The sequence below is a fragment of the Trichophyton benhamiae genome, assembly GCF_000151125.1.
Source record: "Trichophyton benhamiae CBS 112371 chromosome Unknown Abenha-G-c-312d04.f1, whole genome shotgun sequence".
In the NCBI taxonomy this organism is placed as follows: Eukaryota; Fungi; Ascomycota; class Eurotiomycetes; order Onygenales; family Arthrodermataceae; genus Trichophyton; species Trichophyton benhamiae.
The window spans coordinates 254,538-280,348 of NW_003315104.1; the positions used below are offsets into that span (position 1 = coordinate 254,538).

Here is a 25,811-nt window from a genome sequence, read left to right on the forward strand (position 1 = left end):
CGTCCGCAAAAAGTACGCTATACACCCCCGGGGAGGGAAAAACTATAAGGGCTCGAAGATAGACCAGAAACAAAACAACGCACACAGGGCAGCACTGTCACGGAAGCAGGTCCATAAGAAGAAGAAGAAGAAGAAGCAAGAGAGACGCAGAGGTAGAGAGAATTGACCCATGACTAGAGCTCTCCATGCTGCTCACCCTCAAGACCTCCTCTCGCAACGGCGCCCTGGCTCTTGACGAGTGCACACGCACAAAGCCAGCATACGCATATCAGAAGCATCCTCACCCGTCTCCGTCGCCGTCGCCGTCGCCGCCTCCATCGCCGTTGTCATCAGCTCCAGCTCGCCGTCAGATGGATTCGCACCGGAGCCTGCCTCCCCCAGCTGCCATGGGCCTCACCGTCACAGATATGACATCCGCGGCCTCTCACGGCGGCTCCAGTAGCTCCAACGGCGGCGCTGGCAGCATGCCTCTGCCTCCACCGCCAACGCACTCGCATCAGCATGTCCCTGGTGGTGGTAACCATGGCCGTGATGGGTGGAGCCGAGACGGCCAGGACGATGCAATGCGCCAATGGCTGCAGGCAAAGGTCGAAGAGGATAAGCGCAAGCAGGAAGAGGAACGCACCCGGCAGGAAGCTCTCAAGCTCGATCAGCGCAAGATCGAGCAGAAGATGCTACAAGATACGCTCAGCTCCAATATCCCGCCTCACATGGTACCTCTGGTGTTTATAGGGCTAGCCGGGCCTCACGCTCAATGGGCTCAGCAATATATCCTACAGATGACCCAAAATAATGGACACAACCCAAGTTCAAGCCCATATCCGGTCCAGCAACAAAGGCATGATCAGTATACCCAGCAGTATCGGCCACCACCACCTCCTCCACCGCCTTCTGCGTTCCAGCAGCCATCACAGCAGCCCCCTCAACCACCACCGCCGCCGCCGCCGCCGCATCCGCAGCAGCAGCAGCAGCAGCCCCTAAATCATATGTCTCAGTTTCCCGAGTTTATACCCCGTCCCAAACAGAGTCCCATAGAAGCATCCGAGAACCGTGAAATAGCGCCTAATCCATATGCCATTTCCGCCCCTAGGCTCTCTATACCTGCTGGCCAGCATCAGCAACACCAGCAGCATCCGCAACAGCATCAACCACAACCACATCATAACCAACAGCATCAGCAGCAGCAGCAGCAACATCCTCCGCCACACCACCATCAACCGCGGCCATCGCATCAACATCATCCGCAACAACCTTCTCCGCCACCATCACATCCGCCAATCACTATATATGCTCCCAATCCAGCGCATCACCAGTCTCAGATGAACACCGAATCTCTTCCACGCCTGTCTACGGCTTCTGACATGCACCACCCCATTCAACAAAGGAACAATTCAGCCCCATCTTCCGGGGTCATGAGCGCGAACACCCAGTCATCCCTCTCACACTCCCATCCATCTTCCTCTCAATCTACCTCCGCAAAGCAAGACTCTACTACGGCTGCTCATCAGGTGCAACAGACCTCCCCTTCTATCTCGTTCCATCATTGGGTTCCTCCGCAATCTCAGCCAACTACCCCTGCAGGTAAAAGCCCCAACAGCTCTCCACACTCCGGCCACCCGGCCTCCGCCTCCTCATCCCAACCTCACCATCTTCGAAATGAATATCAGCAGTCACCTAAGAAGCGGAAAGCGCAAAGTTCTCATGCTCCCATTCCACCTCCCCCATCGCAGCTTTCAGAGGTTGCTACTACGGACGAGACTACTTCTCAGACCGGCCGTACCCCTCGGAATCGCTCACACTCCGGAGCTGGTGCGGAGAGGCGCCGGCAAAGCAGTTCGGCCGCTCAAGCCCGCTCAGCCGGGGAGTATACTTTCAAGATCAACACTAGGAATAATAGCACTGTGCATGCTAATCCCAGCCCTATCTCAAAGCAACAGCAGCAAGGAAGCCAACCTCCAGCCCCCGCCCAGACACAAATGCAAGTCTCTTCTCTAGTGCGCCCATCCGACCCAAACCGGACTCCCACCACCAGTCGATCTCACTCTCACTCGCGTGATGTCTCGCCGTCATCTCGCGATACTCGAGATACTACTAGAGAGATGGAGCCTCCGGCTGTGAACGAGCCAGACAATACTGCTCCTAGGGAAGCCATCGCCTCCACAAACTCTGGTAGTAGTGGAGAAAGCACAGTGTCATACCACACTGCATCAAACTCACTGACCCCTAACGACACAAACGGTCCGGTTCCCAATGGTGACTCCCTCCGCAATTGAATTTAGCCGTATGGTGGCTTGACTCTCTTTATGACTTGCCGACTACCCAACCCGGTAGGGCTTATTGGTAAATTTCTAAATCTCTGATGCCGTATCTTTTTTTTTTTTTTTTGGCCCTCTTCCCTTGCTCATTTCATTTTGTCATGTTTCGCCTTGTGTCTATTTCATGCTTTGCGCATCTTCATATGCAGATGATTACTGCTATGCTTTTGATTATCGCTTTTGATTTATTCACTCCAAGTTCCTATTCAACGTGCTAATCTATATACCATGGGTTTGATTTAATTATACTATCTAACGACTTGAGGTTGGATTCCCCTTTTCATTCTCGTCTGTTTTATTCTTAATGCCCGCTTATGTCCTGCTTTTTTATAATGCCTTGATTAGTCTATTTTACTCGTTCATTATTATTTATTCCTTTTTCTCCCCCTTCGTCATTCTTCTTCTAACTGCCTAGACTGGTGAAGCGGATAAGATCTCTCCTTACGATTCCATTTGTCTCTTATATCCTGTTTAATATCCTTCTCCCACCTCGTCCATCTTTCTCTGCTTGGTTTTCTTAAACCTAGATACCCAGTGTGGCTAAGGTCATGCATAAAAACAGCTCATGGGAGGCAACCTGTGTATTTATCTACTTTATCCCAGGGGATGTGGCTTGCCTGTCTTCCAGGCAGACAAGCGAGAAATAATATATTAAGCCCATAGGGCTACACGTACATTCTGCTCACCTCATATTCCCTTCAATGGCATGGTTCCGCCACATATGATATCACATGTGGCTTGCGGATATCATCTCCCGAGTCAAATAATGCCTGGCGCCCAGGTCTTGGACGAAGAAGACTGTGCGTTGTTAAGAGTAAGTTAGACAACGAGATGCTTCCTTTTGCCGAAGCATATCTTGTTCAATGCTGGGATCTCACTGCCGTGACACCCGGAGTGATCCCCCCGCGAGCGATAAAATACAATTTCTGAGAAATACAGAGCGAATACGGCTCACGAATCCATTGATATTTTAACCTGCTCTTACAGTCGCACAGATTGTGTTCGAGATGGTCCATTTAGTCTGTAAGTTGTTAACTCTCCCCTGCCTAACCCTTGAGTCTGGGCTACCTAGCCTCCATAAATTGGTAGACAGAGTGCACACGAGACGAAATCCAAAATATAGTCATTCAAGCATAGTTAGTTGGTGGCTAGTTACATACGCAGCCAACGAAACGGACAAATGTCGGTGTGCGCTTTTAACTAGCCTTCTCGATATGATAACAAGCTGCCTTCATAGTCCCATCAGGTTCCTTGCAACAGTAGAATTATTATCTACGAGCCGTGTAATAAGCTGGACTGCGAATCCAGGAACGTCATTTAGCGCCGACTTGAACTCGTCCTTTTGAATAAGATTATTGATATTGGCACAAGTCACTTGCACCAGTGTATCCCGAAGAGCCGGATCAGTAGTTGGGATGTCATAAACACCCCTAATGACATCAGGGTAGTCGTCGTCTTTCCAGTCAGAAAGAATGCTTGCGTGAAATTTATCTTTCACGCAGAATTTAAGCCCTTCTACGTCATATTTCTCAGCAACCGCGAAAACTTGGGCATCAAAAATGAAGGAAGCAGCGCTGGCGGCTGGATTGGTGTAATCGAATTTGTACATGAAGCTGAGCATTGCTTTGATTGCTTGGGGGTCGTCGTCTTTGAGCTCAACAACGCCCTCTAGAGTTTCCTGGTCGTCGATTAGCCTCACTTATACCCCAGCTACCAGATATTGATGTCTCAGGACTATCGCTTACCTTCCAGTCGTGTTCTAGCATGCGCGAAAAGAATGTCGAGTGGCTACACAACACCAGTTTGTGCACTTTATATTCCCCGTCAACCGTCCGGACTATGATGTCTGCAAACCGTGAGGAGTCATAATAACTAGCAAAGCTGAGCGTAAGAATAAGTCACCATTGGAAACCCGAACACGGAGATAAACTTACGTTCCAAGATTCCGGAAGAATGCCGTATTTTCTGGCTCGACCAAGTCCATCATCTTGTTTTGCCCTGGGGAATGATATAAATAGGACCTTTAGCTCGCATATTTTGAGGGCTACTCGAAAAATGCCCAGTTATATGTGTGAAGCACAATGTTGGATAAAGGTTTTTTTTTTTTTTTTCCCCTTCTTATTCTTTCGTTCTTTGTAAGCCAAAGCCCTAAGTTAACTAGTTAGAGTGTCAATGTCCAGTGTTGGAATGACAATTATATATATTGCGATCCTCCTTTGAGGTAGGTTGAGGGAGAATGATAAATATGTGTGAATCATAATATGATAAATCATGCTGACCTTTACTTGGTTACATGAGACTTCTGTGAGAGACAAGCTTTGAATAACAGCTGAATCGTTGACTTTGGCGTTAATGGATAGCTAATATCCTTTCCAGTTTGTCATATAATTGGGTGTTTTAGCAAAGATAAAGTGATGCAGCTCCAAGGAACTTCCTGGATATCAAGTAACTAATTATAGGAAGTGTAAGGTGATAGGTCTTTTCGCTTATTGTATCCTGAGGTTTCTGGTAGCTTTGTCGGATGTCCCGTAACTATAACCGACTTTGGGTTAGGGTTCTTCCCGCTCTGCCGCTTTGTATAACCGGCCTTGACTGGACCGAATACTCAACTCCCCTATCTATTTATGTACTGTATTGCTCTAAGCGTCGTTTTTCCTACTTAACCTGTATCAAATGAAATTCATGTTCAAGTGTAAACGTCTAACCTCCCGCTATATAAACTGAACCTTGCATGCATTGGAAGATAACAACACGGAAAATATACCAAAAGCCGTGGTTCATTAATTCTGGAAACATTCTAAAAGCATAATATTAACGTGCTGATAAATAACTTATGTGTTATACATCTGGCAAACATGTCTTTGCCCAATTGATGGGTATCGCGAGCTCAGACATATACCAGGTCGTCGTACCAAAGTGACATACAAAGACATAAGAACACACTCATCTAAGTAAGTCAAGTATCATAATAAAGAAAAAAAGTAGCTTTCCATTTCATCTTCACGTTCTAAGAGCGCAGTTAACGGTTCTCGTTTCCTAGTTCTTGAGGGACTTGACTGACGTGAGAAGGCTTTGAGTCTGGTGGCATTTCATATGGATGTGCGGTCACAGGTTGTGTTTGCTGTTGATACATAGGCTGTTGTACTGCTATAGGTTGTGACGCATAGGTTCTAATTAGACGGAGGCGCTTTCGTCGTTCATAAAGGGCCCAGCCTATGGCACCTATAGCTATGACGCCAAGAGGGACACCAACACCAGCACCAATAGCCACATATGTCTTCGATGCGTTTTCGAGTTCAACTGGAGCACTCATAGCGGAAGCATGTATGATGTCATTGCCAGGAGAGGTTGGATCGAGTCTGGGTACGGTGCAAGAGGCTCTGGCAAGGAGAGCGCTATCTGTGATAACATCGCCCCGATTGATGGTAAAGGGCTCCGTGTCCCCAGCACATGTTGTGGTGCTCGATGAATTGGCGACGATCGAGTTCGCGCAGTATAGAGCCGTATGGTTAACAAAGCTGTGGAGAGGGATTGAGCAGCCCGTTTTTCTTGTACTGGCTACTATTCAAGAAGATGTTAGCAACCGTCTACTTTCAAACAGGGAGACAAGTATTAAGCTGGCAGATGTAGGGGTGTACTTTTTGAGCAAGGGTCAGGACACCCAGACGATGAGCTCCAGTTCTTGTCGGTACACGTTCCACGCGCCAGGGTATATGGTTGGTTTGTTACAAGACAGTAACCGTTGGTCATGCAGATTGAGGACTTTGAGCAGCAATGTGTGTCGCGTATCCCTGAGAAACATGGCACATCGTCTACAGCAAGGGAGCCGTCTGGGAAATAGCAATCTCTTGCAGCGTACGCCGGTGCAGCCAATAGCAAATAGAGGAGTTTCCTTGACAATAACATCTTGATGGACGGGGGAGGGACGGGAGCAGCCTCAGTTGTGATCGAAAAAGGCCATAAAACGCGAAGGATGGGGGAATGAGGATAAATAATATGTGCCAGCTCCCCCTATCTTAAGCGGCCGCAAACTCGGTCGCCAGCCCTTCATGTGCTGATGGAAGCACCACCGCTGCACATCCTCTTCGTAATTGCTGAGGACAATAGCAAAAATTGTCCACTGAAGGGGTAAGGATCATCAGTTCACCCCACCGGCCAAATCCTTCAGGCGGCAGGGATGCCGTATCAAGCAAGGCGGCGGCGTCTCATGATATACCCCAACGGTATTTCGCATCTCAATCTCTGGCTGCATAGATCGCTGGCTTCGTTGGTTCAGCCATCAAAGCGCATGAGACGTTCCTTGACTTGTCCGTTCAAGCAAAGTAAACAAACGGTGGTTCTCGGACGTCGAGAAATAAGGTTGACAACCCGCGCCTGTGGAGCCTTTTCGACTGCCCGAAAGTCAAAATGAAAAAACGTGGGAAGCTTGTCACGGTGAAGGAGAGACGAACACTTAACACTTCCTCGGCGTTGGGGGAATTGGGATCCGAACTCAAAGGCCTACATATACTGTATTTTGCTCGGGAAATTAAGATTTGGCGGCAGCTAAGTCCGCACACAGTACTCCGTATAATCAAGATAGATGAATGGGGAGCTTCGTTAGAGGTGGGGTACATATTTTGTACAAATTAAGCACGAGTTGTCATAAAAGCCAGTCTAACCCAGCGTAGGGAGCAGCTAAAGCAAGAAAGACGAGTAAGAAGGTCAATGAACGAAGTAACAAAAAGGGGTAGGACATAGTAGAGACAGTAAATTTGAAGTGTATTAAATAAGATAGATGGTGAGGGTATCTCAGTAAATCTATATAGTGTAGATTTAGTATCAAAAGAAATAATAGGGAAGAAAAGAAAGAGAAAAGAAGAAATAGGAAAGGCCGCGTAAAGGAAGGCAGGTATTAAATCCATCTGAGATTAAATGGCAAGATGTAGTAAATAAGTAAGGAAAATGGTCAATGGAAAGGCATAACAACATAATACGTCCCATACGGGAGTGTGCATTAAGGGATAGAAGGAGCAACGGGGTGCGGTGATTATGTCTCTTGGAATGGTGGAATGGGAGAAAGTATATATATCAGGGGAAGGGATAGGGATCGACTGATATTAAATAAAGTGGGGAAAAAAGGCGTGTGCCAGAAGTCAGGAAGTGAAGACGAGACAAAAAAAGAAGATTAAACGCGAGCAGGCGGCGGCAGTACTTGGACTATCCTTCTGTGGAAGAATATATTATGAAAGGAATGTAGTAGTTTGGTATTAGAGTCGAGAGGAAGAAGGGTCTGGTGTTTAATGTCCCTTCTTTCGACAGTGAACTTTCCATTCGGTTCTGGCAACTCTCATGAAGAGCTCGATATCATTTATCGGCACCCAGCTGGTGAGAACTTTCATTGCATTCTCAAAGTCGGATTCGAGAATGATGTCCCGCATTCCGTCGATCAAGGCTGCGGAGGTTGCATGTAGAATATCAAGGCTCTTACCAAAGGGGTTGGCCACAGGGTGAGCAGGGCCGGTTCCAGTACTGGTAGCATCGGCGTGGCCGTTGGTACTGGCTGGAACAGGAGGCTGGATTGGTTCCCCGGAATCTCCCAGAAGCATGAATACATCCCATACTCGGAGTTGAGCAGCAAATGGGATGGAATAGTTGAATAGAGTCAAGTACCATCTGGTTCCGTAGGCAGTTGGGGGGATTCCCAGTTCGGTCTAAACAATGGGTATGGCGTTAGCATGCAGCTATGAAAGGATTAGAGAGTAAAGGAAAATCAGTAACTTACCAGTTTCTCAGCTACCTCCCCATTACCTAGCCAGTCTTTCTCAAAGCTATTCAGTGCCTCCATCAGACCAGCAAAACCTTCACGATAAAGTCGATCAAGTCCTCTGTATTGCCAGAGACGGACGAGCATGACAAAGGCGTTCTCCTCGTCATAGTAAGCAAGTAAAGTGGCAGCCAGTGCTGCCATACCCTGCACATAACCGGTTTCTGGGAAATACAGAGACATGGCATGTAGCACACGGAAAAGAAGTCTCTGTCCTCCACGGTATCGACGGCGGAACATGATATGGCTGCTAATGGTACGAGGGACGTCGATATCGATCTGGACGTCATCAGGAGAAGGATAAACCTGCAACTCATTAAACTTTCTAATCAATTCATCCTCGGTAGGGCTGTCAGGACGTTTCTTTGCACTGGCAGCTAAGAAGGCATGCCATGCTGTTGACCGCCAGCTGTCCGGGATTCCCTTCCAGGTACGATCGATGAGCTTGGTACTGGTTACGTCGAATTCAAAAGTCATGCCAGAGCCATCCTTAGCCTTGGAGGTAAGCCTGGCCATTTTACGCCACTTGTCTTCACGCTCAGATTCCTTCTTCCTCATGGCCTTGGAATAGGCTGTTTCATCTTCGGAGAAACTGAAACTATTGGTCTTTTGGGTAGGGCTGGTTAACATGTCACCGGCCTCGTCCAGGAGCTTGCGAGAACGGTTATGAGGGAGCTTGTTGGCTGCATAACGTAGACTGCTGGTGGTACGAGAAAGATGAGGCTGGTATGAACTCTGGGAGGAAGTTGGACGCATTGGTTGGTCACTGGTTCGCTGAGAGGAAGAACGGCCGGCAAAAGAACGGATACTTGCCGCCCCAGCCGTTGAAGGTGGACGTTTGGCCATAGTACGTTTCCGTCTAGGTGTGGCAGAGGCAAGCATCAAACTGGTCGAGACCCGTTGTAACGGCTGCGGTACGTGCGCTTCTGGCTCGCCATCCTCAGGATGAGGAATGATGAAACCATACCTATCGACGTAACCGTTCTCAATATCATTCCAGTCCTCTAAGCCACCAGCAAGCTCATTACTTTCTCGCTCAACCGTATTTGTCCTTCTGGCTGGGCTAATTGTATTCGTTGACACAGTTTCTGATTTCTCACTTGCAGGGTCAGTAGAAGCTGCATTTCCGTTTGCAGGAGAAGAGTCAGCATTTTCAGAGACATCTTTCTCCTCATCCTTGTCCATGAGCATGCTCTCATCTTCATCCAAAGCCTGGTTTAGTTCTGCCTCACTAATAAAATCCTCTCCCTTCTCGTACATCAACCTCACTTTTCGGGATAACATCTCTTCGTCCACCGACAAGGTACGAATGGTACCACCACTACCACTTCCAGATCTCACAACCCTCAACGAATTCGCAGATCGAATGCGTCGCGTGCTGATATTCCGCATAGTCGAGGAACTCACTTTCCTGGTGGGCGAAATTGTGTGTGCCTCATCAGCACTGAGCAGCTTTGGGTTGGTGGCTGTAGGCGGACTCCATTCGTTTATCTCGTCAATCGTAGAGCTGGTGATGTCCCCTAAAGACGCGCTTGGGATGTCCATTTTGATGCCTTGGAAGGGTGGGATGGGGGGAACGGGAGGTATATTACTTGAGCTAAGACTGGATATACCGGACCGTTTCCTTAGAGCTACCTCACCTCTAGTACCGCGCACCGAGCTCCATTTTCTCTCAGATAAAGATCTTCTTGAAGCGGGTCGGCTAGGAGCCTCGTCCACGATAATGCTGGGTATATCACCGTCGGCGCTCTGTTTGCCTCTCACGAGATTCAACGAACGTTTTCCGGCAGAGATAGTCGCGCGACGTTCCCTCGAGGCAAAGGCAGAAGAAGTGATCCGCGACCAAGCAGAAGAAGGGCGGGCGTTGGCATTGAAGCTCCTGAACGAGCCAGAGAAGGACGGTCGACTAAGTGGTTCCGCAGCCGTTTCAGCCTCGACTTCTAGTTTGTCGCGAAGTTTCGGGTCCTCAAGAGTTGCCACAAAGGAGGAAGGTTCGAAATTAACGGACTCCGCGTAGGAGGACACGACCGGAGATGACAGTGTTGGCGGTGATAGCGCTCGCTCTGAAGACGCGGTAGTTGCCATGCTGCGTAACCGGTTCGCCTGGATTGTATCTGCCCGGTTTTTGTTTTCCTACGTATATAGCTGGCCCACACACCAGCTCTTTGCGCCCAACACAGTAGTGGCGCACAAAGAGGGACGCAGAATCAGGAGCTTGCGAGTTGACGGGCAAGGGTAGACGAGGGCTTCGTTGGCGACCCTGTAGGCGGCATTCCCGAAAGCGAGCGGCCGGAGTGTGAACGTACGGGGGGAGGCCAAATATCGTGAACTGCAGGCGAGTCTGAAACGATGTAGCGGTACCACAGGGAAAAAAAGGAGTGACTGGGCGTTTGGGAACTAGTAGTTGCTCGCGTTGGGCTGCGCTGCGGGCAGGCTAGGGCATGTCGCTCGGCGTTTCAGCGGCCTGCGAGTATACCAATTCAGATATACCCCGACGACGACTTCAGCTGTCTGCTGGCGCCAGCATCGAGGGATCGTGGGATGCCCGGGGTGGTTCGTCGTGCGTTGCGCTGATGTCGAATCACTTTTTGCGCTTTTGCATGTTGACTTTCTGGGGAGGAAAAAAAGAAGGAGCGAAAAAAGAAAAACCTCCACTAAAGCAAAAAAAAAGGAGAGATTAGGTAATAATTGCTGACTAAGAGGATGAGCGGGTGGTGGGCATGTGACTCGACGCCGTTTTAGGAAGTGCTTAGTGAGATATAGATTAACTTCTTAGTCATGAATTTGTCAGTGAGAAGGTGCAAACATAAGGTGCAAACAAGCCGGAAAGGGGCGAAAGTCTCAGCCTCAAGCTTCTAATAGTGTAAGAAAGGAGATCAGAACAACGGTTTACGTCTAAGTATACAGGGCTGAAGAATACAGTGTTGATTGCTTGGGTGTAAACCATCGAGACGGTTAAAGCTCTTAAAGTCTATCTATACTCTTAGTCGACTAAGTTAACTAAATTAGTAACCATGACTAACTGGGTGGTTAATTATCTGGGGACTTGTTTGAGAAGAATCGACATACCTGAAATGATAGAACTAAGTCATGGTTTACTTTTGCTAAGTTCCACATTCCCCTTATAGGCAGAGATTGGCTTTCCATCTTGTATTAATAAAGCCTTCCTTGCAGATGACATGCCCGGTAGCCATCCAGTTCCCCGAATATAAACGAGGATAGGTAATCGCTATAGTCTATACGTGAAGCGGCTTGTATTGCGAATAATATATAGAGTCCCGTGTATTTTTCTAAAGAGAGCTAGTTCTGCTACTCCGGTATTTCGTAGGATCTCCCTTACCCTCGCCTTATCGATAGATATTTCTCCCGGGACAAAGTCACCGAGTTCAACTTCGAGCTTGCAAGCCCTTGAGTTCCAATACCTTTGCGTCACGTGATCACTTATCTAAATACTCACGTGATATGCTCTGTTAGGTACATAATGTACCGTTTTACTGATCCATCTTCAATAGATCAGTGATTAGCTCACTACCAATCTATCATATACGTTCTACCATTGATTCGTCTCTAGTCTCGCAGTACCTTTAGCCCACAAGCCTCACACTTACGGAGAATAAACTCCAGCATTGTCAGTGACGCGTAGCATGAGGTCACCCAGACTTCTTTATAGAGCTTGGACTCCATTAGGGAGATTCTGGCTTTGGGATTAGATCAGGCAATAATTGCATATAAAGATCTTGACTTAGAGGCTGAATTAGGGGTAATATGTTTTTTTTTAACCCAGGATATAAAATTTAATCTAGACTACCAGATTAGGCTAGTAATTAATAAATTTAAGATTGGTTGTTGGTGTGCTTTTTCTAGTATTTAGTCAACGTGCTTAATTTTTCAATAAGGGGTATTATTCACTTATTCCATTCTATGCCTATCTATCGCCCTTTTCTGTACTCATATAGTCGCTGAGGCATTGTTTTGCTATTGCGTTCCTTCGAGATTTCTTAGCCTCCCTTTGAAAAGTACCTAGTTAACTAGTTAGCAGGTGCAAGTGCCGCAGCCTTCTCCTTCTCGGCTCGTGCTTTAGCTAGCCTCTCCTCCTTGAGTTTGAGCAAATCAGTCAAGTTCCACGGCGAGTCCATGATATCAAAGAAGATTTCAACGACCTGGATGACGTCTGTCTTAAGAAAAGTCTCATTGTTCAAGATGACGCCGAGCTCCTTGTAAGTGCGCGCAGTGTAGCTTCTGCTGTCCTTGGCGCCGAAGAAGCAGAGCATCTTCTGGTAATCCCACATCTCAGAGATGTCGTTATACTGCTGCTCGGGGCCGTGGATGAGCCGTTCGATGGTGTAGCCCTTGTTGTTGACTACGAAGATGATGGGCTTGAAGCCCTCGCGGACCATGGTGCCGATCTCCTGGACGGTCATATGTAGACTGCCATCGCCGACAAGGAGAATGACGCGGCCTGGGCTGGAGGTCTCGCGACGGGCGAGGAGGACACCCAAAGTGGCAGGGACTGAGAAGCCGATGCAACTGTAGTAGAATTGGGAGAAGTATGTGGTGTTGTCGGGAAGCGTGAGGCCCTGGGAGCCGAACTGTGAGGTTCCCACTTCGGCAATGACAAAGTCGTTGGGCCGTAGGAACTTGGAGAGGCGGTCCCAGAAGCGAGCGTGGTCAAGGGGATCAGTACAGTTGTCATCAGATGGTTTCTATGGGAGATGTTAAAGATAATGGTCATTGCTAAAGGGTGACTGAAGCAGACATACCTCTGAGGTCTTGGGGAGTATCTTGGCAAGGTCTACTTTCCGTTGGATAGGTTCTTTGGCGAGTCTGGCGAGGAGCTTCGTAATAACAGGTCTAAAGTCAAGACCCTTCCAGACCTTTCCTCCCACTGAGCAGAATCCAGGGTGTAGTTCAATGAGCTTATCGGCGGGGAGCTGTGTGCTGAATCCACCCGTGTTTCCACTAACGTTAAACGGACCTAGGTGCAGGACAGCATCATGGGACTCTATCTGGCCCTTGAGGGCAGGGTTACTCGAGGTGATACCGCAGTATAGACCGGCATAGTGAGGATCGGACTCGTTGACAGTAGATTTACCTAGTGGCGTCGTATACCACTATCATATGTTAGAATCACTATTCAGTAAGAAGAACAGGCAGAGAGGGCAGGCTTACTGGAGCAGATAGCAGCTTGATAAGCTCACTTGTTTCCTTGTACAGGTTATGCCTGGACATCAACATGTCAACCAAGACACCGGGATCCTTGGCTTGACTCATACGCTTGACGACTTCCTCGACAACCTCATCCTCCTCCTCCTCTCTACCCTCATTCCTCACAGTAAGGTCAAGGGGTTTCTCCAACGGGGCGGCATCAATCGGACTATCTTGAATATCCAATGGCACGAACAGGTAGACGGGCAGCCTCCTCTTAATAGCTGTTTCAATCACACGGTCCACCTCGGCAGCAACCTTACTCTCGTCATCCAGGAAGGCAGTAGCGGCAGCTACAGGCTCAACCATCTTCTGATACGTTCGGTGGTCCCACTGGTCCATCCACAAGGTATGATGGATACGCGTGTGGTTGCGCTGCATGTCTCTCGACGTGTTTCCCACGATATGGATGACTGGTATGTATTCACTGTACGCGCCCACTATGCCGTTCAGGGCACTCAGCTCTCCAACTCCGTATGTAGTGACGACGACGCCGGGCAGGGAACGAGCACGGGCGTATCCATCCGCCGCGTAGGCAGCGTTCAGCTCATTGCAGGTGCCAACCCAGCGCAAATCCGGCACGCTGTAGACATGGTCGAGCAGGTTCAGGTTGAAGTCACCAGGTACTCCAACGATATTGCGAATGCCGAGCTGGTGTAGACGGCGAAAGATGTACTCGCCAACAGGGATCGTAGACATGGTCACTTCTGTATAGTTGTCTGGTTCCCTGTGTTCCTGACGGTCGTGATGCTAAATGGAGTGCCGGGAGAATGAGCGTGGGGCCGGGTCTGGATCTGCGGCAGAGAGTAAGCGAGGGATGTCTGATATCAAGGGAAGATCGAGATCGAGAAACAGGCTCTTCTCTATATATGTACCTGTAGGGATGCTTCTTCCCCTCCACGCTCGGCTTTTCGCTCCTGCTGGTTCTTTTTTGCCCCGCAAAAAACGCCCTTCGACTTCCATGCTTCGGCCCGACGGAAGCTTAGATAAGCAAGGGTAAACGCCGGGCGCCCTTGCCCTAGCCCTAACCTTGAGCCTTTCCAAAAGGGGACACCCTCCTTAGTATCAGGGGAGCTCTGGAGACAGTTGGAGACAACAAGCAGCAACAAGCGTGGCCTCTTCTGCTTGTCTGCCTCTTTCTCCCTGACTGACTGACTGCTCGTTGTTCCTCCAGATTCACTCTGCTACCTCGGCTAAACTCGGGTGTTTTTCTCCGCCTTCGCCACCGGCTGTAGTGGAGAACATGCAGGAACTAGCAGAATAGTAAAGGAGTAACTTGTTGGTAGATAAGATAGATATACAGGTAAAAAACGACGTCACCTTGGGCGAGAACTAGATCTCTCTGTTGACTGCTTCATTGTATTAGGACTTCTATATCCACACTAAACATCCAAGCATGCCTATTTCCAATATGATACTCCTAACCTCCCTCATCACTGTGCCTGCGCCTGGCTAGGAAGGTTTTCTATCTGCCGTACTAGGAAGCTCTTCTCGTCTGTAAACTGGTCATCGTCTGTTCGGTCTTCCAGAAACTTGGGAAGGAATTTTAGCAGTCTCTCTCGATTATTGATTAGAATCCGCTGGACAGCCACGCTTTTGTTCGGATTGGCCACAAATACCTATGTCATATTAGCTAAAGGTCTGAATACCACTGATAATAGAAGACACATACTTTGAAGATGTGGAAACCCTCATATTGCACCATTTTGCGGTCGTCTCGAAGCAGGTTCATGCATAGTTTGAGGTGATCACCGCTGTCCACGTACGCTGTCATGACATTGTAGTTGGCCCGATCAAGCAGCAGCTCGCCCAAAAGCTTAATGCTCTGTCTCTTGGTCACGTACGAGTCAGACAGCACCAAAATGTTGTTGTATCTGCTGAAAAACAGGTCGAAGTTGGCACTTAGGTAGCCGGCCACCAGTGCCTTATGACGAGTCAAGATATCCTAACCGTGACGTTAGTTACCAGCATAATAACCATGGAAATATATAGAAAAACATACCCTAAACGTGGTAAATGCATCTGCGCTTACTTCAAAACTACTCTGGTTGATCCAGCCCAGAAAACTCCAGAACAGTCCCTCCCCGCTCTGCTTCTTTCCTGGCTGTATCTCGTTAAGTCGTATTGCTCTTTCGCCCTCTCCAGACTCATCGTACAAGATAATACCGGCCACCACCTCGTACTTCAGCGCTTCTCGTAGAATGGAGCCACATGGCATTGCGCTTTTGTTGTTTTCATACCCTCGACATAGCTGTGTCAGGATCTCGGGCCGCTTGTGGACGACGTACGAAATGACGGGCGGGTCACCAGATGTAGACGAGACAGAAGCAGCACCTCCACCGCCCGCGGAATTAGGCATAGTTGAAGACGCGGCCGATGTGTCAGGTCTGAAACGGAGGATATGCGAGAATATGGTCTGGGTGTCCTTGCGAGCTTCAAACGGTAGATTAGGGATAGATCGCGCAAGTTCGTAGAGAAGGTCTTCCTGTAATGATGCGTGGACAAGTTGCTGTACCTGGTCGGGTAATGTATCGACCTCTATTTTCCACCTGGTTAGCAGACATAGTGGCACAAATGAGTATTGAGTACGAGCGCATCCAGACCTTGCGTCCCCTGGACTATCAACTTCATGTGGCCCAGCTGCTTAGCTAGGTCTTCCTCAACCTGCCAGTCTTATTAGTATTTCATCTGAAGTAGTGTCTCTCTGGTACTTGAGGGGTTCACCTTTGCATCTCCTGGGACATCCCGCAGCTTGACCAGCAGGTCTTTGGTTGTCCTCGCAACCTCTGCGGGCTGCCGCTGTCTGCTCCTGTTAAATAGAAATGCCATCACTAGATAAAAAGATAGACTAGGTCTTCTCCTCTTTCTCTACTATTCCCAAGGTCCTGCTCATATAAGACGCGCTTTCAGATCAGGGGAGATAGTAGTGCCGCGCCGCAGTATAGTGCAATGCAATGGATAAAAGGCAGATATCAGTGTAAAGGGCCACTTCCTAGTTCACAGTCATCATTGTCCGCCTAGCTTCCCTTCTGCCTAATTCCTGTCTGTGTAGAAGCTGTGTTTTGGTGGTGAAGGGCAGCAGATGTTGATGTTGATGTCACTAGCTGAGGAGCTCTGTTACGTTAAATAGTTATCGATCGCAAGACTTTTTGCCCCACTCGCGCAGAAAATCATCCTATTTAGTTATCTCGATATTTTTTTTTTTTTTCTTTTAACCTTGACAATAATACAAAAATTCAGACAAACATCTACAGGCTTCCAACTTGGAATACCTACTGGCTACTTGCTAGCTCTGCTTGTTTAGCGATATTTTATCTTGTTCTATCTGCGACAATGAGTCCTCCACCTACGCACGATGACCGGGATAGCGACAGTGACGAATCGGCGCCTGAAGAGCCCCTCGATCTTACCCGCGACGATGGATGGGAAGACGTAGAGCCCGAAGAAGAGAGCGAACCCATTGTTGGCCTTTTCACAGACAAGATATACCCTGACACTCGTTCAATGCTGGAAGAAAGCAAGGAGAAGTTTGGGTTCGACTTTGTTCGCGTGCAACAACAGTTGGGTGTGTACCCAGCCGGTCACTGTCTACGGTATCAACCCGGTTGCTAACCACTTCATATATAGGACTTGACTTCCTTGGGACTATCAGGCTGGTCAATTATATCCGCTCAGAGGTGAAGAACGGCAACACGAAGCCTGACGTCTCCAGCGCCGCCCTATTCGAAGATGAGAAATATCTCAAGCCTGTTCTGGAGGATGATGCACTGCTATACAACTTAGACGATATTGCAGACCTGACTGTTGGAGAACAACAAGAGGTAGCAGACAGACTAGGAAAAATAACTGATTCAGCGCGGATAAAGGATCTTGAGAATGAGCTTAGTAACCTCCGCGACGAATTTGCAGAGTATAAGCAGATGGTGCAGAAGGCCCTGAACCAATCCATAGAGGACGAGGGTGAGAGCAGCAATAACAAGGGAGATTCTTCAAGCTCGCGGTCTTTCCAGGAGGCAGAAAAGGGATACTTCACTTCATATGCCTATAACGGTGCGTATACATAACACGCATCGCTTAGTCTCACTGTCTGGACTAACGACAACAGCAATCCACGAGTCGATGATAAAGGACTCCATTCGGACAGATGCGTACCGTGATTTTATCTATGATAACAAACACTTGTTCAAGAACAAGGTTGTTCTAGATGTTGGCTGTGGAACGGGTATCTTGTCAATGTTCTGCGCCAGAGCCGGCGCAAAGCAAGTGATTGCCGTTGATAACTCAGATATCATCAGCAAGGCACGAGAAATCGTATATGAAAATGGATTCGATAAAGTCATCACGTAAGCATCATCTACCACGGTCATCTTTTGATGGTCCATATCTAATGAGAATTATAGATGCCTGCGTGGTAAGATTGAAGAAGTCATCCTTCCCGTGAAGCATGTCGACATCATAGTCTCCGAATGGATGGGCTACTGTCTCCTCTTTGAGGCTATGTTTGATTCTGTTCTCTGGGCTCGCGACCGTTACCTCGTACCTGGCGGTCTCATGGTCCCTTCGCATGCAACCATTCGCATTGCGCCAGTTGCCTCCGCGGACATCGTCCAGGAGCACATTACCTTCTGGAAATCAATTTATGGCTTTAATATGACAAGCATGCTCGAAGGCGTACATGATGAAGCTATTGTGCGTAGTCTCCAGCCCGATATCATCGCTGCTGAATCAGAGCTCTTCTTTTACATGCCGCTTCATACAATCACGGCCAAGGAGCTTGTATTCACCAAGGAATTTTCTGTCACGCTCTCCCGGGATATTGACTCTCTAGACGGCTGGGCCGTATGGTTCGATATAATATTCATGCCTTCGGCTGATAGCAAATTGACTCCCGAAGAGGCCTTGCCAGAAATAATGAAGAAACGAGATATAGTAGCCTTCACAACTGGCCCCGATGGGAAACAAACGCATTGGCATCAGGGTCTCTTCCTCATTGACCAGAAGAAAAACCCTACTGCTGCAATGAAGAAGGGACAGGTAATTAGTGGCTCTATCGAGTACCAGAAGAAGGATGAGAAGTCACGCTTGTTAGATATCACCATTGGGTGGAACTCGGATGGCAAGTCTGGAAGCCAGAAGTGGTCTTTGACATAGTTCATATGAGGATAGAGAGCGATTAGAGCATTGGGCGGGTTACTTGATGGACATCACCTTTGATCTATGGGTAATGGGTATAGAGAAAAGCGGGTTAAATTATCAGGAGTTTATGGGTATCAATGGGGGTATAAAATAACGAGCTTGTTGTCTCAAGTGCCTGCGAATTGAGCACTGTATCTTTTTCCTGAAGCTTGACTCCAAGCAACAGACACTTTCTCGGGTTTCGGCCCAGTTTTGGATTCATGTCTATCATTGCGCCTTTTCCGGTGTGCCTCGTCATGCCGTGACCTGTCCCTTCCGCTACCTCGATCTCGATCTCGATCTCGAGAACGGCTTCTATGGTGCCTTCTTTTCCTCCTTTCAGCCCCAGCATCTAGCCTGAAACCATCAAGGCTATCATCTGAATCAACATTACCCTGGTGCCTTCGTCTTTGTCGTTTCTCCTTATCCCTATCTTCTCTTTTCAGAGCCTTGAGCTCTCTCTCCCTTTCCTCAGCCCACTTTGTTCTCTCCTTCTCCACCTCCTTTAGCTGCTTCACACCTTTCTTCATCGCCGTCAGCGGATCGTTCGTAGCTATTCTTATTTTTTCCCTCTCTTGTCTTCTGGGGTCTTCGTCTCCCCAAACGTTCTTATTAGGTAGCCCGGCGTTCTGTGTGGATATTTCCGTATTTGAGGAGTACCATGGCGTAGAGGTCAGCTGCTGTTTATAACCCGCAGCATTGGAGAGCCGCATCATATATTGGTCTTCAAACTCTTGGTTCTTTTTTGCAGTTTCGGCTTCAGCTTCTGGGTTCTTGTCTGAACGGCGCGTTCGAGACATTGATTCCTCGGGAAACAAACTGATGTGTCCTGACTTATCGACAATAGGTGCATCGTCAGTACGCCGGCGAGATGCCTTAGATTCAACTCGCTGACGTGCCAGCTCAGCATCTTCTTTTGCGAATCGGATGTCACGATCGGTATCATTTTCTCCAGCCAGCCTTCTCCTTTTCCGGTGTCTCGACTCTACAGGAGGTTTCTCACGGGAGCGAGAATGGCGCTCTTTTTCATCCACAGCATCATTCAAGGGTAACGGTATCTTCCCACGTAAAATGTCTATCCTCCTCTCCGCATCTTCTTCCCGTTGCTTTCTTTCATTTTCCTCCTCCTCAGCCTTTGCGCGAGCTTCATCTCGGCGCACTCTTTCGATGTTGTCCTTGTTGTATACGTTCCATGACTTCTTCCCTAACAAATGTCTATAAATAACATGTCAGCATGGACCCCAGCTTCATGCATATCAATAGTCCCACTTACAACGGCATCGTCCAGTGCTTTTTCTTGCTCTCCTATGATGTTTTCTTGACGTGCGGTCAAAAAGCAAGGAAGGCCAAAAGTGACGACACTGCTGACTAAGACAGACCAGCTCCTCCAGCGCATCGAAGTCGCCTGAAGGCAGCAAGCGAAACAACAAGACGACGAAGAGCAGACTTGACACATTTCAAGTCTGTTTCAGATTTTGAGGGACGCTATCTAGAACATATATACCGATACTATCCACGCAGATATCCCCTTGCTACCTCACGACTATACAATAAGCCGATTTGTTTACGCTAGCAAACCCCCGCAAAACGGTGGATAGCTAGCAGGAACCGCACGCAGCATGTTCAATCCGTTCGGATCAAGCAATCCACCTCGTGGTGATGCCCCTTATCCTCCTCGAGCACCTCAACAACAACGGGGTGGCTATGACGGCGGTTATGGACAGGATCCCCGAATGGGAGGTATGAGCGGAAGGTACGTTTTCGAGTATATACCCTTCTACGTGGCTGGATATACCGTTGTGGCTGACGGATGTAAATGAGAATAGCAGCAGTTATGGGAGTTCGCCAATGGGTAGACCAGGTGAGAGACAGATGCCTCCTAGACCTACCGGAGGTCGAGGTGGCGAGGGGCAAACCTGGTCTTTGCGTCCTGCCAAAAGTCCGGATAATTCATACACCTATGGAAACCTGTACGTCTTGATATTCCCTAATCAATAAGTTACATGGGATGGAGTCTAACGGTAATTTGTTTTGTTATAGTGTTGCAGTTTCTCCCCGTGATATCCCTCGTTCCCGTGACGGCACCGATGTCCCAATTTTGGTCAATGGGCTATACGTGTTTTCTGCTCGCCCCATGGAGGGTTTCCCTCAGGGTCATATCAGTATGTCAGATCCACAGAGGACATGGGCGCAGGTTGCCTTGACCGACATGGTGCAGGTACAGCTGTACGATGCGTTCAGTCAAGGTAGCCAGGCCTACCTTGGGTCTATGGATATTGAAGTGAGCTTTGCTGGAAGAAAGAGGACAGAGGTCCCTTATGACCAAGATCAACTTGCTCAGACATTTATCAAGGTAGGTTTGAGGAGTACGATGATGTTTGTTCGTGGCTAGATATTCAGTGCTAATGCAGCGTAGAACTTCGAGGATCAGATTCTTGCACCTGGTCAGAAGATACTCATGGATGACAAGAGCATCCCTTTGCTATTGACAGTGAAAACGGTTCAGCTTGGTGATTTAACTACAGAGAAACCATCTTCCTCTGCACCAACCTCGTCGGATCCCCACTCCAGAGGCATTCTAACAGGCTATACATTAATCAACTTTTTCAAGGATGCAAAAACCGGAATCAATGTTAAAGCATCTAATCGACGACCAGCAGCAAATTCAATAGTCCAGCCTGATTTCAAATTTGAGAATATGGGAATTGGCGGTTTGGACACAGAGTTTAGCACCATCTTCCGAAGAGCTTTTGCATCCCGTATCTTCCCTCCAGGACTTGTCGAGAAGCTTGGTATCCAGCACGTCAAAGGTATCTTGCTTTATGGACCTCCTGGAACAGGTAAAACTTTGATTGCAAGGCAAATTGGAAAAATGTTGAATGCCAGAGAGCCTAAGGTTATCAACGGCCCCGAAGTGTTGAATAAATTTGTTGGCCAGTCCGAAGAGAACATCAGGAAACTCTTTGCCGATGCCGAGAAGGAGTATAGAGAGAAAGGTGACGAGAGCGGACTACACATTATCATTTTTGATGAATTGGATGCTGTTTGCAAACAGAGAGGCAGCGGTGCCGGTGGTGGAACGGGTGTTGGCGATAGTGTTGTCAACCAACTTCTATCAAAGCTCGACGGTGTTGACCAGCTAAACAATATCCTCCTTATAGGAATGACAAACCGAATGGACATGATTGATGATGCCCTACTGCGTCCAGGTCGACTGGAGGTCCATATGGAAATATCCCTCCCAGATGAACATGGCCGGGCTCAAATATTGAAAATCCATACCCAGAAAATGCGAGAGAACGATGTTATGGACCGAGACGTGGATCTCAAGGAGCTTGCAGCACTTACCAAGAACTTTTCAGGTGCCGAGATTAGCGGATTGGTGAAGTCAGCTTCGTCCTTTGCCTTTAATCGCCACGTTAAAGTGGGAACCATGGCCGGTATAAGTGATGATATTGTTAACATGAAGGTCAACCGAACAGACTTTCACAACGCGTTAGAAGAGGTAAAGCCCGCCTTTGGTGTTTCTGAAGAAGAGCTCGAGACTTGTATCCACGGAGGGATCCATCATTTCTCACGAGCGGTGGGTGAGATTCTGGAAGAGGGTAACCTCTTCGTCAAACAAGTCCGTGACCCAGAATCAACGACATCTCTTTTCTCAGTGCTTCTCCATGGGCCACCTGGCAGTGGAAAGACGGCTCTAGCTGCTAAGATTGCGATTGACTCGGGTTTCCCCTTCGTCAAACTAATTAGCCCAGAAGATATGGTGGGCTATAGCGAGATGGCCAAAGTGCAGCACATGAATAAAGTGTTCACAGATGCCTACAAGAGTCCAACCAGCGTTGTTGTCATGGACAACATTGAGCGAATCATTGACTGGGTGCCCATCGGACCACGATTCAGCAATTCCGTCCTCCAAGCTGTGATGGTGCTGCTCAGGAAACAACCTCCTAAAGGCCGTCGTCTCCTGGTCCTTGCAACCACGACTGAACGATCAATCCTGAAGCAGCTTGACGTGTTCACTTCGTTCAATGCGGACATACCTGTACCAAACATCAACACCTACGAGGAATTAGCCTACATCTTGCAGCAGGAACAGACTCTGTCTACTGACGAGATCAAGTCTGCTTTGTCACGGATTCGAGAATTGACACAGAGTGATAAGATTGGAGTCGGTGTGAAGAAGGTGCTGCTTGGTGTTGGCACTGCAAAGCAAGACACTGACAAGGCCACTCGGTTTGCGTCTGTTATCGCTCGAGCAATGGATGAGCAAAATTATGTATAGAGAGAGGTTAGCACATGCTAAGATGCAGGATTAAACCCTGGCCTTATATATCTGTTTGTTGTCCTTTTGCAGTGTAATTCTATATTCAATTCAAGTACGTCTCCGCTTGAAATGGGTCATATAAATACACTGCTTCCCTATATATCCCGCTGGACTATCTATTGCTTTATTAATAAGACAACTTGTGATATCCCCCCTACCAGTTTCTTACCTCAAAAAGTGTCTCTTTACTGAGAAACCAGGCGTTTATAGACTGGAATATCCCAATATCCTTGTTGAAGCCCCTTAACAACACATCTCTTGCCTGCACGTGATGATTTCCTAAAAGGGAAGAGGACTGATATGACAAAATAAAACTTCGCTTAGGCAAATATCAACCACACTCTTTGTTACTGCAGAGACGCTCTTCACAGCTCTCTTTTTCGGCTGAAGTCTTTCCATTCTATCTTTGATAACGCGTCTCTATACAAGTAGAAGCCATCCTCCTTCTCCCCCTATCTACAAAGCAAAGCGTGATATCAACAAGACAGGACGTTGCCGAACATGGCTGCCAACGATAGCACCAACAATGTTACAGGCACCAATGCTGCTGCTGGGCCTGCTGCACCAGCTGCACCAGCTGTGCCAGCAGGATCTTCCACTCGATTCTATAGCAAACATGCTCAGAATAAGGGACAGTATGGACGCCGCTGGGACTCCTCTGAGAGTAAGCTCGAGACCTCTGGCCCTCCTGGCGCCCCGAACTCCTTTCCTGGACCGCGTCCTGCAGCTCCTGCAGCTCCTCCAGCAGCATCGAGACCAAACCCAGCCCGCCCCCCCGTTTACGCCTGCTCCTAGAAAATGGGGTCCAAGCCCTGCGGCTGGAGCTCCAGGGTCCTCTTCTGCTGGCGCTGACACTGGAAAAGACTACAAGCGTAAGAACCGCAAGTTCAAGCCTAAAAAGGAGAGAAAGGATGGCACGCCAACCAATACGCCCGTGTCTGATGCCCCTGATGGGCTCAAGGATACCACTAACCGCCGTCCTCAGAGACGCAACATGCCTGGGACTCGCAACCCAGGCATGAGACGTCGAAACGAAGAAGGTGGACGCTCTGCAGCCCCAGGAGCCAACCGAGATGAGCCAACAGTTGTCGAAGCCCCTGCAAACGACAAGACTCCTGCTGTCCCTGCACAGGAAGACAATGCTGTCAAGGAACAGCCAGTTGGTACTGAGGAGCCCAAGGCTATGACGCCGCCCAAAGAGGAGGATGCCAAACCGGCCGAAGTTAACCAGGCATCCGATGCTCCTGTCCCCAAAGACGTTGAAGGTACGCATACCCCCTTTATTTGTTTTTGTGCAGGTCAATAACAATGATACTAATGCATGTCGACAGTGTCTCCCCCAAAAGACGCTGAGGATACACCCAAGCCTGCTTCTGAGCCTGCAGAGGAAAAAGCAGAGGCAGTACCTCCTCTCATCAAATGGAGCCCCATCTTCCCTCCAGGTGGTCCTAGTAGGTCATAAACATTCCAAAAATCATGTATCAGGTCCCATACTAACCATGGCTCTAGGACCAACTCCCGCCCTCAACGACGGAGCCTCCGGCGAGCAGCCTAAACGCACCAACTACGTCGACGCGAATGGCAACTACCATGCCCCCAATGGAACGATCATGAGCGCTGAGCTTCTCAAGCTGTTCGCTACCGGAAAGATCCGCAACTCGCTGGGCGATAAGGTGTACTTCATGCCGTCCTTCATTGAGAACCACCCCCCAGAGGGCCAGCAGCCCTATCCTCTTGCCGGTACTCCCTCGCGCATCTTCTATGATCCTAGAGACTTCAAGAAGGCCTCGCAGTGAGCGATGAGTGATATTTTCGTGGTGGTGGTCTGGGTATACTTTAGTCGGAGAGGTACCGTTGGCTAGCTAAAACGGAATAGGAGACAGAACAGCTGACGTGGGAAAAGAAAATGAATTGGAATGAAAAAAGGTGCAACAAAAATTCTCAGTCGCAGCAACTACTGTGATGTATGTACATCTGAAACAAGAAGGGGAAAAGAGGAGGTAGAAAAAAATAAGGATGATAGGTAAAAAAAAAAAAAAAAGGAGAGGTAGCATGCAAGCAGACCAGCTCAATAAAAGAAGTGATATCTCTCCAGGTCAGGGGGCGTACACCACCCACACCCACCACACCCACCACACCCACCACACCACACCAGAGCAGCGGACAGACATAGTACGTACCTTTAAAGGTAGCAAGCAGCAGTAGAGTAGACGTTAACAGGCAGAAAGGGCCTCCTTTATAGTTATCTTATGTGCGATGTTACACCTCAGCAAGATCAGACCCGAGGATATATACCCACCCACACCCACAAACAACACCATCCACGGGACCCCGTCGGAAAGGGTATTATTCGTATTACAGGGCATAAAAAGAGCATAAACTAGTATAACAGCCTCTCTCACGGGGCCAGCTACGGCAGACGTATCAGTATTACGCTTACTGTTACTGTGGGAGGATCAAATAGGTCACTTGCCGGTTCTACGCCACACAGCTGAGCAAGCAGCACCCGAGGGGACCATATACGGCGGATCAGTACTACGGCATACAGGCGTACATAAATTACAAGTCTAGAAGGGATCCATGGGCCCGGCACGCGCTAATAAGGGCCGTTGATAGGTGGAATCGTCTTTTAAGAGTTCCCGATATGCAGGTTCCCTTGCGCCCCTCCCCCCTGGTCCAGCACCCTGAACGTAAGGGGGGGCAGGCAGGGGGTGCAGCGGTACGCTTGGTCCCGCTAGCTGCAGCGGGGCGGGGGGCGGAAACCCCGGGCGGAAAGGGCTGACGGCGGGACGCTACGGGCCAGGGGTGTGGGCGGGAGGTTGGAGGGCGGTTTGCGGGGATGTGCTGGCTGGCCCAGACATTGTGCGGTGGATTTTCTGTTTCTGGCGGGCAGTATCGAGCTGGTTGTGGCATAGTAGCTTGGTATCGTCGTCGCTGGGTCAGCGCTGGTGGTGGTGTTGCGGGAAATGTGATGTATCAGACG

At 48.7% G+C, this 25,811-nt stretch overlaps 9 protein-coding genes across 9 annotated transcripts; 4 read left to right on the forward strand and 5 right to left on the reverse strand.

The window, feature by feature from the left end:
* Positions 1-185: 185 nt before the first annotated feature.
* ARB_07742 (uncharacterized protein) lies at positions 186-2,273 on the forward strand (the record flags this gene model as incomplete). Its single annotated transcript, XM_003013976.1, has 1 exon — positions 186-2,273. One exon carries the CDS (start codon positions 186-188, stop codon positions 2,271-2,273), a length of 2,088 nt encoding a protein of 695 aa, XP_003014022.1.
* A 1,273-nt stretch (positions 2,274-3,546) lies between these two features.
* ARB_07743 (uncharacterized protein) lies at positions 3,547-4,302 on the reverse strand (the record flags this gene model as incomplete). The annotated part of the gene is made up of 3 exons (XM_003013977.1): positions 3,547-3,993; positions 4,061-4,103; positions 4,250-4,302. The coding sequence occupies 3 exons, from the start codon at positions 4,300-4,302 to the stop codon at positions 3,547-3,549; spliced, it is 543 nt and encodes a 180-aa protein (XP_003014023.1).
* Positions 4,303-7,594: 3,292 nt separating this feature from the next.
* ARB_07744 (TBC domain protein, putative) lies at positions 7,595-10,206 on the reverse strand (the record flags this gene model as incomplete). Its single annotated transcript, XM_003013978.1, has 2 exons — positions 7,595-8,008; positions 8,080-10,206. 2 exons carry the CDS (start codon positions 10,204-10,206, stop codon positions 7,595-7,597), a joined length of 2,541 nt encoding a protein of 846 aa, XP_003014024.1.
* A 1,943-nt stretch (positions 10,207-12,149) lies between these two features.
* On the reverse strand, positions 12,150-14,025 carry ARB_07745 (pyruvate decarboxylase, putative; the record flags this gene model as incomplete). Its single annotated transcript, XM_003013979.1, has 3 exons — positions 12,150-12,824; positions 12,882-13,232; positions 13,291-14,025. The coding sequence occupies 3 exons, from the start codon at positions 14,023-14,025 to the stop codon at positions 12,150-12,152; spliced, it is 1,761 nt and encodes a 586-aa protein (XP_003014025.1).
* A 734-nt stretch (positions 14,026-14,759) lies between these two features.
* ARB_07746 (uncharacterized protein) lies at positions 14,760-16,155 on the reverse strand (the record flags this gene model as incomplete). Its single annotated transcript, XM_003013980.1, has 4 exons — positions 14,760-14,945; positions 14,999-15,271; positions 15,329-15,864; positions 16,038-16,155. The coding sequence occupies 4 exons, from the start codon at positions 16,153-16,155 to the stop codon at positions 14,760-14,762; spliced, it is 1,113 nt and encodes a 370-aa protein (XP_003014026.1).
* A 504-nt stretch (positions 16,156-16,659) lies between these two features.
* ARB_07747 (uncharacterized protein) lies at positions 16,660-18,477 on the forward strand (the record flags this gene model as incomplete). Its single annotated transcript, XM_003013981.1, has 4 exons — positions 16,660-16,891; positions 16,954-17,376; positions 17,405-17,669; positions 17,727-18,477. The coding sequence occupies 4 exons, from the start codon at positions 16,660-16,662 to the stop codon at positions 18,475-18,477; spliced, it is 1,671 nt and encodes a 556-aa protein (XP_003014027.1).
* Positions 18,478-18,571: 94 nt separating this feature from the next.
* Positions 18,572-19,782, reverse strand: ARB_07748 (uncharacterized protein; the record flags this gene model as incomplete). The annotated part of the gene is made up of 3 exons (XM_003013982.1): positions 18,572-18,816; positions 18,896-19,716; positions 19,775-19,782. 3 exons carry the CDS (start codon positions 19,780-19,782, stop codon positions 18,572-18,574), a joined length of 1,074 nt encoding a protein of 357 aa, XP_003014028.1.
* Positions 19,783-20,120: 338 nt separating this feature from the next.
* On the forward strand, positions 20,121-22,786 carry ARB_07749 (uncharacterized protein; the record flags this gene model as incomplete). Its single annotated transcript, XM_003013983.1, has 4 exons — positions 20,121-20,254; positions 20,442-20,471; positions 20,542-20,854; positions 20,918-22,786. 4 exons carry the CDS (start codon positions 20,121-20,123, stop codon positions 22,784-22,786), a joined length of 2,346 nt encoding a protein of 781 aa, XP_003014029.1.
* A 543-nt stretch (positions 22,787-23,329) lies between these two features.
* ARB_07750 (uncharacterized protein) lies at positions 23,330-24,624 on the forward strand (the record flags this gene model as incomplete). The annotated part of the gene is made up of 4 exons (XM_003013984.1): positions 23,330-23,492; positions 23,659-24,093; positions 24,160-24,279; positions 24,338-24,624. 4 exons carry the CDS (start codon positions 23,330-23,332, stop codon positions 24,622-24,624), a joined length of 1,005 nt encoding a protein of 334 aa, XP_003014030.1.
* Positions 24,625-25,811: the final 1,187 nt, after the last annotated feature.